This window comes from Argiope bruennichi, chromosome 2 (genome assembly GCF_947563725.1).
Source record: "Argiope bruennichi chromosome 2, qqArgBrue1.1, whole genome shotgun sequence".
Lineage (NCBI taxonomy): Eukaryota > Metazoa > Arthropoda > Arachnida > Araneae > Araneidae > Argiope > Argiope bruennichi.
This window is the reverse complement of record NC_079152.1, coordinates 126,028,182-126,044,018: the sequence shown is the minus strand read 5'-3', so window position 1 is coordinate 126,044,018 and position 15,837 is coordinate 126,028,182. Positions and strand designations below refer to the sequence as shown.

Here is a 15,837-nt window from a genome sequence, read left to right as displayed (position 1 = left end):
AGATAAAATAAACTGTACATTTTATTCCAAAGGTCATTTCTATTTAAATGGTCCATTTATTCCTTCCATTTATAAATAGTTTCCAGACAATAATTAAACAAAACAATTATAAAGTATAGTTTTAGAAGCAATTTCGAATATTCGATTTATTCCTTACATTACTTAATAATAAATAATTCAATCCTTATAAATAACGAAATGTTTGGAAAAAATTCTATTTAACAAAAGCAAAATAGAAGCTTTCATTATTATGCTTTACAGTTTCCCCTTAATCTGAAGCACCGTAAGATCAATTTTACATCAAGGGTTCTCACTCCTCCCCCTCCCCCCGATCCACTCACCGCGATTCCTTTTCTATGAAAATTCAATTCATGCAGAGTGCTCTCAAAAGAAGAATCCCGTTTCAATTTTTGTTTTATTATTCCTTTACCCGCAATCCTGAAATTATTCTTCGAAGACCAGGCATGAAAACTGGGTTAATGTTAGGCCATAATGTCTAAAAAATAAGTTTCCATACACCAGACTAAACCCATCATGCCTACTACTTTGATGTATCACCCTATCAATTCTGGGATCCCCAGGGAAGGAAATACACTGCTTGCATGAGTTGTTCGGAAAGAAAGGATTCCTTTTAAGTCCCCTTCGGAAGCAGGATACAAAAGTAGCATTTATATTTCATGCTCAAATGCTTTTTGGAATAATCGAAATAAAGAATTCATACGCAGCAATTTCAACTTTGAATGAAATGAATTCTTAATAAATGGAATAAAAAAATTATTAAAAATACGTTTATAAGTTTTCTTTCTTACTTTGAATATTCAACTTTTATTTTTATAAATATTTTTTGTTACTAATAAAAGTATTTTTTTAATTTATTTGATTAAATTAAAAATTTTATTAAATTTTATTTTTTTCTATTTTTAAAATTTAAATTTTAAATCACTGTCATATTATCTTGAAATGAATAAGTAACAAATTAATTATAAAATGCTGTCACTCTGAAGGTTCTGAAACTGAATTAAATAAGTATACTAACAAATAAGGAAATGTCGTCAAGAATACTTTTTTTTTAAATTTTGATAGCTAAGTATATTTGGAAATGAGTGAAAAAATCGCTTATAGTGTTTTGAATGTCCAATCTTAAAATAGAAAAAATTAAATAAAAATGTATTAAAGTAATTAAAATTTCTAATAAAATGTATTAAAGTAATTAAAATTTCTAATAAAAATGTATTAAAGTAATTAAAATTTCTAAATAATAATTACCAGTAATTTTTTTCGCAAATTTCCTAAATTTTGTGGCAGAAAGTTTTAAATATCACATGACATTATATGAAAATTTATGAATAACATACAAAAACAAATTATTCAAAACGTAGAAATATTTATAAATGAATGTAATTCACTACTATTCATATATATATGTACATACACGCATATATATATATAAATATATGTATGTATGTTTTGAAAATAAAAACCAAAGAAAGAATTCGATTTTGATGCATAAAACTATAGTGACAAGTATATATTCAGGGAACAGTTTTTGATATAATGAAAAAAAAAAAGAAAAAAAAAGAAACCGAAGCACAGCAATTCCATTTTTATTTTAAATATTAATATTTAGAACGTAACGTGAAAGAATTATTAATACCATTGCAATCATAAAATTCGTATTTTCAGTAAATGCAACTGTTCTGATTCGTAATACATCCAGATATGCTATAATTAGAACATTCTTTAACCTGGTGAATGAAGCAGTATGGGAAATAAATTCAATATTTTTTAAATATATAAGGACATAGAATTTGTGTCTGATTCTTACGCATATTAAAATATATGAAATTATGGAATTATTGCTCAATGATTTTGGGATTCAGAATTGTTTTTTAAGTTTCAACCTTCTATTAATAACTGCAATTCATCATTAACAGCCATTTTTATTTCCTTAATTATATAATTTACTTACATTTGTATCACAATTTAATTAATTACTAATTTTATTTTACTTTTCTGGTTAATAATTGAAAAAAGAAAAAAATGAATATATGTTTATTATTATTAATAATAATAAGTATTGATTAAATTTTCACTAAATTAGAGAATCAAGTATTGGTATTCTAGATTTAAAACACGTTTTAAAACCAAAATTGAAACTCAGTTTCGAAAGAAACTCAAAATTATTTCGGAATAAGAGGAAAAAAATGTAGTATTTTGGTATCATTTTAATATATTTTTAAAAAATGGCGAAATAAATAATTTTATACTGGAAAATTTAATTGTTAAAAATATATTTTTTTTAAAAAATCGAAAATAATTTGCTAGAAGTCATATCAAATCCGAAGAAAACGAGAATACAGTTTCCTTTTTCAAAGTCCAATATCATAGCTAATAAAAATATCATATTATGTTTAATTTCAAAAGTGTTTTTAAATTTATGGTAATGTTTTATTATTTTAATAATAATTTTACACCGTAAAATAAATATGAATAAATTCGAAGAAGCAATTATAAATATACATTTAAGCATACATGTAAAAAACTTTAGAAATTCAAAATACAGACATCTTAAAATTCCTCTCTTATTCAGAAAAATGCCAGCATTATTTATTAACTTCAACCTCTCAATTTCCTGCAATATTTAAAATAAACAATGAGAATACTATACTTTCAATTAAAAATACTATGAATAAAGGGGAAAAAAATGTTAAATTTATTCAAAGATTTTATGATTATTTGTAAATTTCTTATTATTGTTATGAATATCAACAGAAAATTATGTTTATTAAAATATTTTCAGTATTTAAAGAAGGTATTTGAAATTGAGTGGTAAACAATTTTGTTTGAATTTATTTATTGCAGGAAAATTAAGTATTTATTTTTAAAAGTATTATTATAAATTTTTCATTTTCTTCTCGCTTTTAAAATTTAGTGCTACCTAAAGACTTATTTAAAATACAGAGATAAATTTACAGTTATTATCGTGTTTGATTTTTTTTTCTTTTATCCTCAAAAATTTTCAAAATTCTTAAGAAAAATAATTTATAAATTCCATTAATAGAGTCAGATAAATTTACAGAAAATCAGATAATGTTATGCACTTTTTCATTCTCTACTAATAATAAGAGTGAATGCGTGTATTGACACTCAACATGACTGACCGATTGAAATAAACATTGCTCAAAAACATGCTTTGCAAATAAAAAATGCGCATCTAAGAGAGAAATTTCGAAATTTTAATCAGATATCTAATTAATAAAAAATTAAAGGATATTTTAGCGTTTTTTCCACAATATGCGCCAAAAACATTATTGCAGAGACTTGATTCTAACACTGCTTATAAGTCAATAATTTTTATAGTAATACCAAATTAACTGTCATAAAAAATTTCTAAATTACGGCAACATCAAAAAAATTATTTATTTTTTTGACAATAGGTTTCGTTGTTCAACTTAAATTCAAGCTGTTTTCAAGGTTCCATCAAGTACTTAATTTGCTTGTTATTCTTTCGCTGTTGTAATCTAAGGAAGAAAGATTCTTTTTAATATCGGATTAATTTACATGATAAATAAGAAACGGAAATTACAATACCTTACAAGTTAGAAGATAAATTATCGCAAAAAAAAACCAAGTTTTTCATAATTTTGAAGTTTCAAATAGCGCAATCATGATCTGGGTGGTGAGTAAATTAGGATGGATCATATATAAACAATTATAAGTCATTAAAGCAACATATCGTTGATGTTGAGCACAACTGGATGTTTAAAAATATTTTTAGAGGAGTCTTGAACATTAAGTTATGCATAAGAGTTTTTTTTTTTTTTTTTTTTTTTTTTTTTTTTGCGAATTTATGCGCTGTATATTTAGAAATAATTCTAAGGGCCTCAAATAATCTGTACAAATATGACATTAATGAAGGATGGTGCATTAAAGCACTATACTGGCAATTTTCTGCCAGCTTTCAAGTAATTTGTTATATCTATCATATCAAATAAAAATTATCGCTATTTTGTTCAGAAAAAAAGCAGGCGTATAGGGAAAAAAGCATATATACAAGAGGAATATACTGGACAATTTTGGACAATTTTCCACAAAATTTATGTAAGAACATTTTGTTTATTTTTATTGAATCTTCAGGAATATTCTAAGATAACAAATTCCTATTAATTTTGATATCTACATGAGTTTGAGAAACGTTTCTCGATAGTAAGTATTTGTTGCTAAATCGGTTTTCACTTATTTTTAAAGTGTTAATTTACACAAAATTTTATTAAGTCATTGAATTCACTCTTAGTTTTTATTAGGGCAACTTTCGACTGATTACAAATACATAGATTTCATTTCAGAAAGATAACTGCGTTTGCATGGCAGAAATGATTTTACGCATTTATTTCAATAAAATGGAAGGTTTTATACATTTATATCAAAATTTTTAAAACATTAATAAGGCAGTTTGTATTAAAAATATGCATATGTATAATCACATTTTGGATCAAAAATAGTTCTTTGTCCCGTCATATTTTCTGATTATTTCTATAAATCTTTATGAAGTTTATTAGCGATGGTTAGTACAATGATTTTTGTCAGTATTCATTCCATAGATAAACCACTAAAAGTAAATAATAATAATAATAATAAACAAAAGAAAACTAATTGCAAATTGAATTGTTTGTTAAAATTTCAAGGATTCTGCCATTTGAGCTCCTAATATAGCTGTAACTAATGTCGTATCATGTTTAGTCTAAGAACACTTATTTAAAATTGTTAAATACTTTTATTACTTATTCTTTATCCTATATTATGTAATCAATATTGGTATATTTTTGTCAAAATTCTTTCATGATTGTTTTTATTAATTGCGTAACAAAACAACAAAAATTATGTTTATGTTTTGATAACATATTCACCAAGTACTGTTTTAAATATATCATATATTTCACTGAAAAAATTCTTTATCTCTTTAGTGTAATTTTGATAAAATTATACATTACAATGAATACATTAAAATTTCTTTCATCTGTTCTGTGTCAGGGAAAAGCCAAGGTTAAACCACCATAGAGTTAAATAATCATAAAATGAAGCTTAAAATATCAAGGAATTAAATCCCCATAAAATGATAATCACTTCTGGATATTCATTCAAAATAAAATTCTATTTGCTTACATGTAAAATGTTAGATTGTAATCTTTTTTGTTTCCATCATTTAAAAAAAAAATAACGATCCATTATATTTGTCATCGTTAAAATAAATAATACTTTTTTATAAATACGTCGCCTCATTGTATTATTTTATTCTCACTGAGTTCAATTATATCTCTCTGATAGTTCAAATGCTAGAAAAATAAATATTACATTCTGCAATTTATAGCTCTATTTGAGAGCGCGTTGCATTCTTCGAATTTTAACTCCATTCGAGAATTCATCGCCTTTTGTGAATTTTAACTCCCTTTTAAAGTTTCCCAACAATATAAAGTGTTTATTACACAAAAATAATATAAAACCTTAAATGTTCTCAGAAAACTATTTCAAAATTTTTATTTTATTTCTTAAACGAGCGTGACTGAAAACATTCCTTCCACAGGAAGAAAATAATTAATTTAACTCAGATGAAAATTCAGGTAATGATCGTCTGACCTAAAATTTGATGTAATTTATTTCCAATCATATGAGTCATGCAACATTCTTGTACCCCGATTAATATTATTTAATTGATAATCACTCAAAAATCTAAGAAGAACGAAGTATTTAAATTAAGAAGCGTCTAAAAGCGTGTCCGGAAGTCACGCACGCGATCAGTTACATTTTGTTAAGCCACGTCACTGATCAGAAATTTTAACATTGAATATGTTTTATAGATGGCTGAACTAATTGAAAACATCACGAAAAACTGTCGCGCAATTAATCGTATATGCTATCGCTATGGCAATACTGCAGGAACCAAAGACACAAAGAGGTGGGTCACTGAATTATTCAGGGAAATAGTTTTCTTAAATCAGTATTAGCACCGAAATTATTTTATAAATTTCACATTTCGACTTTTTGTATTCCAATTATTTATTAATTTTACATCTAAACGTTTAAGATTTATATAAATTAATAAATAAAAAAATGAAATACTACATTGAGCCAGTTTTTTGCAAAAACAATCGTTGTTGTAATTTTAATTAAAATTTCAAAGGAAGAAGGAAACTGGTAAAATGAATATGCTGATGAGGTTTTCTGTTTCTTGAAATATATTTTATGATTCAAAAATTAATTTAATAACATATTGTATATTATGATTAATGTTCCGTGTTTCAGAAACTTTAATAATGGCTAAAATGATTTAGGTCGTGATATGGTCAATAAAATATTTTATAATTTCAAGACTTTATTTCTAGAAACGAAAATAAAAAAATAGAAAACATGTGGATTATATAAAGAAAATTGTTAGATTTTATTTGAGATATGAAAACTTCCTGTAAACTGTGTTTTGTGAATTTAAATTTTCCTAAGCAAATAGAAGTTTATAATGAATCAGCTAGTAATTTAGAGTAAATTGCATTCGAGAGAAATTCTAATTATCCAGTTGGATGAAACATACATCTTTATATTTAAAATAATATAAAATCCATGTTCGAGATGAAATTTTATCATTACACATTTTTCCCTAATAAGAAGTATAAAAAATAAATAAAAATAATACGTATTTCTATTTTGTAATTCCTGACTTAATATGCACATATGAAGTATAAAATAATATAAACGATCGCATTTGTTCAAGAGTTGGTTCCTATTGTATCAAACTTCATTCCGCAATTTTTGAAATATATATATATATATATGTGTGCGAAATGTTTTCTATCCTATTATTATTTATGATTTTTAATCTGTTTCATGTCAAAAAGGAAGATTTCATTTTTAATATATCCTTGTTCCCCACTTTCTTGGAAATTATTCTAATAGTCCTACGCAATACGCTAAAATATTCCAAATGCTAAATTCTCCTTTTCAACGTTTGCAATAACTTTGCACCCAAAAGACTTTTACCGCATGTTCATGCATGATATTATCTTTAGAAAAAGAAATTTATCATCATTCTCATATTATTTTGAAATTGGACTTAAGCAAACTAAAATAATGTTTTATATGATCACCTATATTTGATTTGAAATATATTTTGAAAAATTCCATTCGAAACTATCTAGTGCATTTAAATAATATGGAAGTGTTGGCAAAAATAATGACATCTTTAAAAAAAAACACAGTCAAATATGATTATATTTTATACGTAATCATTAGTTGACTACTATAATATTTTATAAGAGAGATATATTGTTATTTATGTGATACATTATATTATTTCTTTCTTAATATCAAATACATCAGAATATAAAATTAAGTCAAAACATTTTGTATATGTTTATTATAACTATCACTTTTAAAGCTTTAAAACCCCTAACTTGGAAGGCTTAACTTCTTTCTTTAGTGCTCACATATCGTTTATAAACCGTATGAACATCCTACACGAATTAAGCGCATGTTGAAAACTTATGACATTTTTGAAAATTTATAAAATGCTAGATGAGAAAAGAAATTGTTTTAATCTCACAAGAGACAAGAAGAATTGGTTTAAATACTACAGACTTAGATGCGTCCTGAATTTTTATTGTATTGTATTATTAATGATTAAAAAAATAAGATAGAAAAATGCCTGATCAGTTTTTTTGAACTTGCAACAGATATTTCTAAAACAGTCTTGTTTTTCACTTTCGTTCATCTCGGCGCGAATTTGATAATGAATAATAAATCGCCCACCATCTTTCATCTCTGAGAAAATGCTGCATTTCGATTATAATGCTGTAATTTATTTTCCAAATTGAAACTAATTATCATTTCAAACAGAAATAATTGCTGTGGAATTCAGGTTTCAGCAAATTGTTAAAATAGCGATTTTTTTTTTCTAAATATTCCACCGTGAAATTGTTTATCATTTTCTTTGCATGCCTTTTGCTGATTAGAATTTGTTTGCAGAATTTCTTCGAATTAAGTTTTCATTCAATTTATATATATATATATATATATATTTATTTAGTATTCAGCTAAATATTACCGATAATAAATTATGTCATTAAAAAAAATAGTAATAATCTTATACTTTTTTTGACGTTTTCAGTTCGATAAATATAAGGAAATTCTCAATTCTATTCAAGAAATATATAAGAGAAATAAAAATATTTTTTACTAATTAAAAAATAAGAAAGATAAACAAGAAATTCTATAGATTTTTGTAATTTTTTCTCAGAAATTGTTTACTGTAATATTTCAAGGATTATTAAATTTTGATATGCATAATCAAAAATGGTATACATAGGAAATTAGTTTTTAATAAAACAAATTGAAAAAGATATGAAACATTAAAGAGAAATAACCCTTAACTGGGGAGGTGAAATTTAGGACTTAACTGGGGAGGTGCGGTCTATGAGCCGCATTTCATTTACTCGCAAATTAAATTTTCTAATGAATGTATTAGTATGAAAAACTGCCAATATATTTTGCAGATATTATTCTTAATATATAGATATGCTGTAGAAATTTTTCAAAATACATTATCATTGAAAAAAGTAAATGCGTCGGAACATAAATTTTTGTTCTCAAATTACATGTTACAATAAATAATATTCTTGAAAAAACATATTACATTTTACTTTTTAAATCATATTTATTTTTACAATATATGAAGGTATATATAAGACAATATAAGGTAAAATTCGACAATTATATGAAAAAAAAATGACAATGAGTAAAATTGGCCTTTTATTTTATCGGCTTGTGTGACTTTCATAGCACAGTTTTCTATGACATTTTAAACATAGAGGTTAAGCACTAGTATAAAAATCAACCTATAAATTTGTATGTGTATCTCTTGGTATATTAATATATTTTATAAATTATTCAAAATACATTATCACTAACAAAATTAATTATGCTTGAACATACATATCAGAATCAGTTGAATTCTAACTTTTATCGAAAAACTCTTCTGTACAATTATCCTGATCACTAATATCACTTTCTGCTTCATTTAAAAGTGTCTGGAAAACTGCTTCGTAATAGGATCAGTAAATTAGATGATATTTCGGAGCCTAAGTTTTAACGCCATTTGCGAAGCCTTGTTTATCACTGGGACCCTAACAGGGAGGTGCGGTCTTAGAGACCACGCTCGAAGAAATAACTGAATTATTTTAAAACGTATCCCCTGAAATCTGTTGGAAAAGTGCACGTGTATTGAAGGTCACAAAACAGGAAGCTACTGGGTCAATTCCTTCAATTGAGCTAAAAATAGAATAGGGGTAACCTAAAATAAATCGCCAGCAATATCACAGACCTCACGTTCCGAGTTAAGAGTTAAGAAATTGCACTGAATCACACAAATGAAAACTATAATTTCTACATCAATGAATTCATGAAGTAACTGATGAAACCACAATCTGTTATTGTTTTTTTTTCTCCTTTCTCAATATATATGTAAATATCTATAACTTCTGTAATATCTATAAATGCTTAAAATATCTTTAAATCTGTAAATGCTAGATTTATACATATAAAATATTATTATAAAATATGTATATAATAAATCTATATATATCTATATTATTATAAAATCTATAAATGCTAGATTTGTAAATATAAAATATTATTATAAAATATATATATATATAATAAATCTATATATCTATATTATTATAAAATCTATAAATGCTAGATTTATAAATATAAAATATTATTATAATATATATATATAATAAATTTATATATCTATATTATTATAAAATCTATAAATGCTAGATTTATAAATATAAAATATTATTATAAAATATATATATAATAAATCTCTCTATATATATATTATTATAAAATCTATAAATGCTAGATTTATAAATATAAAATATTATTATAAAATATATATATAATAAATCTATATATCTATATTATTATAAAATCTATAAATGCTAGATTTATAAATATAAAATATTATCATAAAATATATATATATATATATATATAATAAATATATATATCTATTTTATTATAAAATCTATAAATCCTGAGGTTAGAGATTAGTGTTATTCCAATTTAATCAAATCCGTCCTTAAGCAAACAGTATTTTTTTATTAAGTTTGATCTCTATATGTTTCATAGTTTCTTTCCTGTTCATTCTATGCTATTATATTCTTTTCCATGCTTAATTACTGCTATTTTTTGCATTTATTTTATGATCTTTCATTTTTTTTAATTATTTTTGCACTTATATTATAATTAAAAAAATTATATTATCTACTTTTCATTTTTAAATTCATTTTATATTTCTTCAATATGATTCAATTGCTCTTAAATAGTAATAATTCAATATATTTACCCAATTCAAATGATTACCTTTTAGATTTATTATTAGTTAATCGATTCATACTTTCCTTAATATTTAGCAAATATTTATGTAAATTTCATTTTTACTTATTTTGATGTAATTTCAAAATAAAGTTTTCATTTCCATAATGACAATGGACAGCTGGCAGATAAATCGCTCACAGTAGAGTTCTTTATGGGTGGTTATTCTAGATATGTGATGTTCCATAGTTTTCGGTTTAAATAGTTTTGTTAATAGAATCTTATTAGTATTCTAGGAAAGGGACTTTATCTATTTTATTTTTAGAATGTTACAATCAAAATCTTTTATCATGAATTGCACTTCTGTAATGAAGAATAAGAAAATAATCATGTTTTTTCTATTCTTATACTATATTAATATTATAAGTATAATATGTTATATTATTAATACAATACTATGCTATTTATCTCTGGGAAACACCAATGATATTTCTCAGAGAGGAATAACAGAATAAAATCACATTTCATTATGTTATTTATCTTCATTAGGTTTTTGAGACATTCCAATGACATATGCACAATACTGATCACCCCCCCCCCCCCGCCCACCATTCACAACATTCCTACTTGGTCAACTGATCTGAACAATTTAGAGATGACACAGTTTTCGAATCAGATCATAGCCTCCTTAACAAATTCCTTCATTGTCTGAATGCACCTAATACGCCTTGCTATGAAAGTAATGGTTTCAATATTCATTGCGCAATAAGGCATTTTGTTTTAGATTTTTTTCACATATACGGAAATCAGAGACAATTTCTATTAGGCTGGCTCCATAAATCGGTAAACGATACATACTAGGTAAAAATGCAAGCCAATTATGATTATCTTTTGAAATTTGTACAACTTATTATTGCTTAATTTTAATTGTGCAATATACTGGTACAAAAGGTCTTGTTTGTAAAAGTTTAAGCTAAACTTGTTTTCTTAATTTTTGTGTGTGTGTGTGTGTTTGGAATGCATACGAAGAATACAAGTTTATTATGTCTGAGTATTAATTAAATAAAATTCAGTTCTCTTTATACTAATTTGTGTATTCACGATAAATATTTTTATTCATATAATATTCATCATAACTATCAGTACTTCTGTATCTTTACTTATGATCGAACCCGAACACCAGATTAAAAATTCAACAATGAGAAATAAAAATGTTATGAAATGTCTAAGGGAACTATGTTGATAGTTTTTTTTTAATTCGGAGTTTTAATAATTCATTTTAATTCTCCTAATTAAAGAATAAAAATGATCAATGATCAAAAGTTAAGAATAGTGTTGTATTCTTTTATTCTCCTTTCAATAAATTTTCCCATCTATATTAGAATTATCCTTTACATGATTGATTTCAGGAGTCATTATCTAATACAACTGCATTCAGTTATTATTTCAAGTTTATTTCATAGGAAATTTTATTCAAATCAGGGGAAATTTGTTTTAAATAATTAAATGAATCCATACTCAAATTTATTAGTAAAAATATGTAGCACTTTAATTCTGCATGTTGTAAGAAGCCTTAGAATAAGGGGAAAAAAAACTGTGTTTTAACTCTGAAACAAATTTACCAACGGCTTTATGATTTTATCTGAAATTACGAAAGTATATGTTAGTATCAGTTATTTAAAATATGAATTAACTTATTTAGACAACATGAATTTGCACCTACCATTGTTACCATTCAAGCTCATAGTACTGGCGTGTATGGCGATCTGCTTACTCTTTCCCTTACTGTTAATGGAGTAAACAACGAGGACAAAAGACTCTTTAGGAGGTAATGAACAAACAGTAAAGACTGGAGCATTGTGAGCGGTCACGTTCGCCAAGAACTTGTCCGAATCTGTTCCGAAAACTTCCAACTGAAAAAGTTGCTGGAGTCCTCCGTCGTGTCCCCGCTCGCACTCTAAGTATATACAATTCACTGTGCGATTTGTGATGATGCAGTTCTTGGGTTCTTCAGGTGGACCTAACACAAAATAAATGATCTTAAAGACTACAGAAAAAAAATGTGCAATCTCATTTATCCAATATTGCATCATGCTGATTACCGGTAACAGCTTCTTTCCACCGTAAAAATAGCATATGGATTTCTCTTTTTTCAATAGCGTTATTTTTTATGGTATTAATTAATTCAGTAATTACATATTAAGTTGATGAAGGGTAAAATAATAGTATTATAAATCACGAAATAATAATATAAAATAATTAGAAAGTAATACGTAACATAAATCTGTGAGCATTAATTTTTTTTCTAGTATTGTATTGGTATAACTAATACATTTTTGTTAGAGATGATTGAAGAAAAAATAAATTATTTTATTAATTAAATATAATTGGTTTTACAATTAATTTTCCTAGTTAATACACAATGAATCTATTAAAAAGATTTTTATTGCTGTAAGTAACAAACTGAATCATACTTTTTATTTCATCGAGATTTTTGATGAGAATTGTTATTTCAGCTTTAGAGTTTAAAGAAAACCTGTTTCCTCTGGTAATGATATAATGAAACATAATATAAATAAAGCAAATTTAATTAAAAAATTATTTTTTGATTTTATGTGAAATAATTAGTTTTGACGGTTTATTTTATTAAACAAATTAAATAATAAAGATATTGGATATATATTTATATGAGAAACTGAAGCGCCTAGGGTTTATTTCCTTTGAAAAACTTGTCGAGAATTTGCCCCAGCCTTCATTACAGTGCAATGAATGTGCATTACTTTCTTAGAAAATAGTGATAATTAATTTATAATTAATTGGTATGCTTAAATCAAATTATATGCTCTAAATATCTATTATTATTATTTATTATTTCTAAAGTTATTAACGGACAGCATCTCCAATCAAAAATTCAAATTGCTAATTAAAAATACGAAATTCTTTTTATATTGAAATACTTTATAACAACAATTAAGCACACTTTTAACATTTGAATTTTGACTAAATAATAGTTAATACAAGGATATGGAATACTGAGGATGAAGTTCCAATTATCTTTAGTTTCTGTCCCTGGAGTGGAAATAACTCGATTTCAATAAATATTAATGATCACAAGTAAATCAAGAACCTCCTTAATAAGACAATTTCACAGCTAAGTAATTCTTTAGAACTGCATGAAAACACTATGCAGTTTATATTTGTGATTGTTTCTAAGCGCTTATAACAGCTTCTATATTTCGTCAGAAATGAATTCTGCAACACAGATTACTTAATTTCAAGAGCAAATCCTAAATAATCTTCTTCATCTCATTAAAATTTAGAAGATATTTGTAATTATATCAATGAAAAAATTCATTATCCTTCTTAGTTTTGAAAAAACATCAGAAATATTATTAATTTTTCCCTTGCCCAAAGAGACCCATTAATTTATCAAATGTAGTGCTCTTATTTAATTACTTACGCGGAATCGCATCATTTTCGCATAATTTGTGAAATAACGAGAAAAAGCGCAATACTATTATCAAAATAAAACTTACCGGCAGGTATTATTCGAAAAGTACATGGTTCTCTTTGCCGGCCAACAACATTGCTGGCCCAGCACATCAGAACTCCATAGTCTTGTGGTGATCTTGGAGACACAGTAGCTACGCTGTGTGTGCCATTGGTATGATACTGTTCAGCGGCTAAAATCTTGGCTCCATCCAAAGCCCATGTGAAAGATACCTCACTTGGACTAGCATCAACTTCGCATGCTACAGATACTGATTCAGTTCTGCCAACACCATATACTCTACTGCGGACTGAATGACAACGAGGTGCATCTGAAAATAAACCGATGTTTAATAAGTCCCTTAGTTTGCTAAATAAATGTAGTTTCATGTTCTGAAAGAAATGCGTAAGAATTAAAAAAGATTTGCTTTTGAATGCATTATTGAATACTATCATAACTTTATATTTTAACAAAATTTTTGACATCAGTCTATTTTTAGCTCTAACAATTACAATTACACTAATTATTGACAGAAGCAAATAAAACTTTCTTTCCTGAATGTTATTACGCTTCAAAAAGTGTGCAGTCTGTGCTGTTGTCTAAGATTGTCTACCCACTATCTGTATTTACTTGCGACTATTGGCGCAGTAGAAACAAGGTGAAAATTCAATGTCGATTGTTCAACGTATAAGTCTTTGTCTGCCACATTTCGAAAACATTATGATGGTAGAAGTGATATAAATATTCGATTTGGAGAATTATTTCCAACTATCTCATACTTGTACAAACTACATACAAATGTCGAGTGATTAAGCTAGGCAAGGATATTATTCTCTAGCTTCATATACAAGCACTTGAAAATACTTAATCAACGAAGTTGGTTTGAAATTAACGTCATCGAACAAAATTTTTCTGTTTAATAACTTTTAGAAAGGTTACTGTTTCCTTCTAGAGGTTAAACACAAAAAATTTGATCTGATTAGTAATATCATTTAATGAATACCTTCAACTTGCTTTGATGTACAGTGATTCTCAGGATCTAAGATTTGCAATTTTAACTAATCAGAGAAAATCGCTGAAAATGGACGCAAATGGGTCGGGGAGTTGCAAAAAAAGTAGGATGTTTTTATAGATAGGTAAACAAACAGAAAAGGCAGATAGGCTTCCACATAGTTTTGCTGGTTGACGAAGAAATTTTCATCCATGGGCAGAGCATAGAAATTATCACTTAATCTGGTAATCAAGAGACTGCTTTTTTTTTTTTTTTTTTTTTTAATTTTATGGCAAGAGAAAAGGGTGCATTGATTCTAATGACATTAAAATCAATAACCAAATATGATGCAAGAAGACCGAAAGGAGCAAAGAAAAAGAATATATTTGTAATATCATGTGCAACTTCAATATTCTTTAATAACTGATCTCTGGACTTATAAAATCTCAAATAATTAAAAACAAGGATGTATTTTTAGCCACGAATTAATTCTTTTATAGAAAAAATTATTTGGCATGTTTGAAAATATATATTTAATAAAATACTTTTATGTATCTAAAAGCTTGATATGTATGTGATGAAAATATAAAAAATATATTCTTAATTTTTTATCGAAAATTGATTAAAGATAATAAAATCAAAACGCAACTTTCTATATGAAAGGATATAAAAAATAATAATAAATTATTATAAGGAGTACTGTTTAAAATTAAATATAATATTTTCAAAATTCAAAAATGTAAGTTGCAAAGAAGTCTTCGAATTAACAGTTATTTTTTTTTTTAATTTATATAAAAATGAATCATTTTCAACAGAATTAATAAATACTGGAAAAATTTGATTTGTTAATTTCTCATTTTACAATTACAGATGATTTGCATAAAAAACAATGTCTGTCTATTTTAATGAATTTTATACCAATAATTAAGATTGAATGAAATTCCCATTCATCTTATAGCTACAAAATAACATTCCTATAAAAAATTGA

General features: G+C 25.6%; 1 protein-coding gene across 2 annotated transcripts in view; it reads right to left on the bottom strand.

Moving 5' to 3' along the window:
- Positions 1-15,837, bottom strand: part of LOC129961685 (synaptogenesis protein syg-2-like) — a 386,666-nt gene that overhangs the window by 73,919 nt on the left and 296,910 nt on the right. For both annotated transcript variants that reach the window (XM_056075219.1, XM_056075220.1), the window contains 2 exons: positions 13,905-14,189; positions 12,092-12,388 (listed from right to left, as the gene is read on the bottom strand). In XM_056075219.1, coding sequence (XP_055931194.1) covers positions 12,092-12,388; positions 13,905-14,189 — 582 coding nt within the window. The remainder of the gene's footprint in view (positions 1-12,091; positions 12,389-13,904; positions 14,190-15,837) is intronic.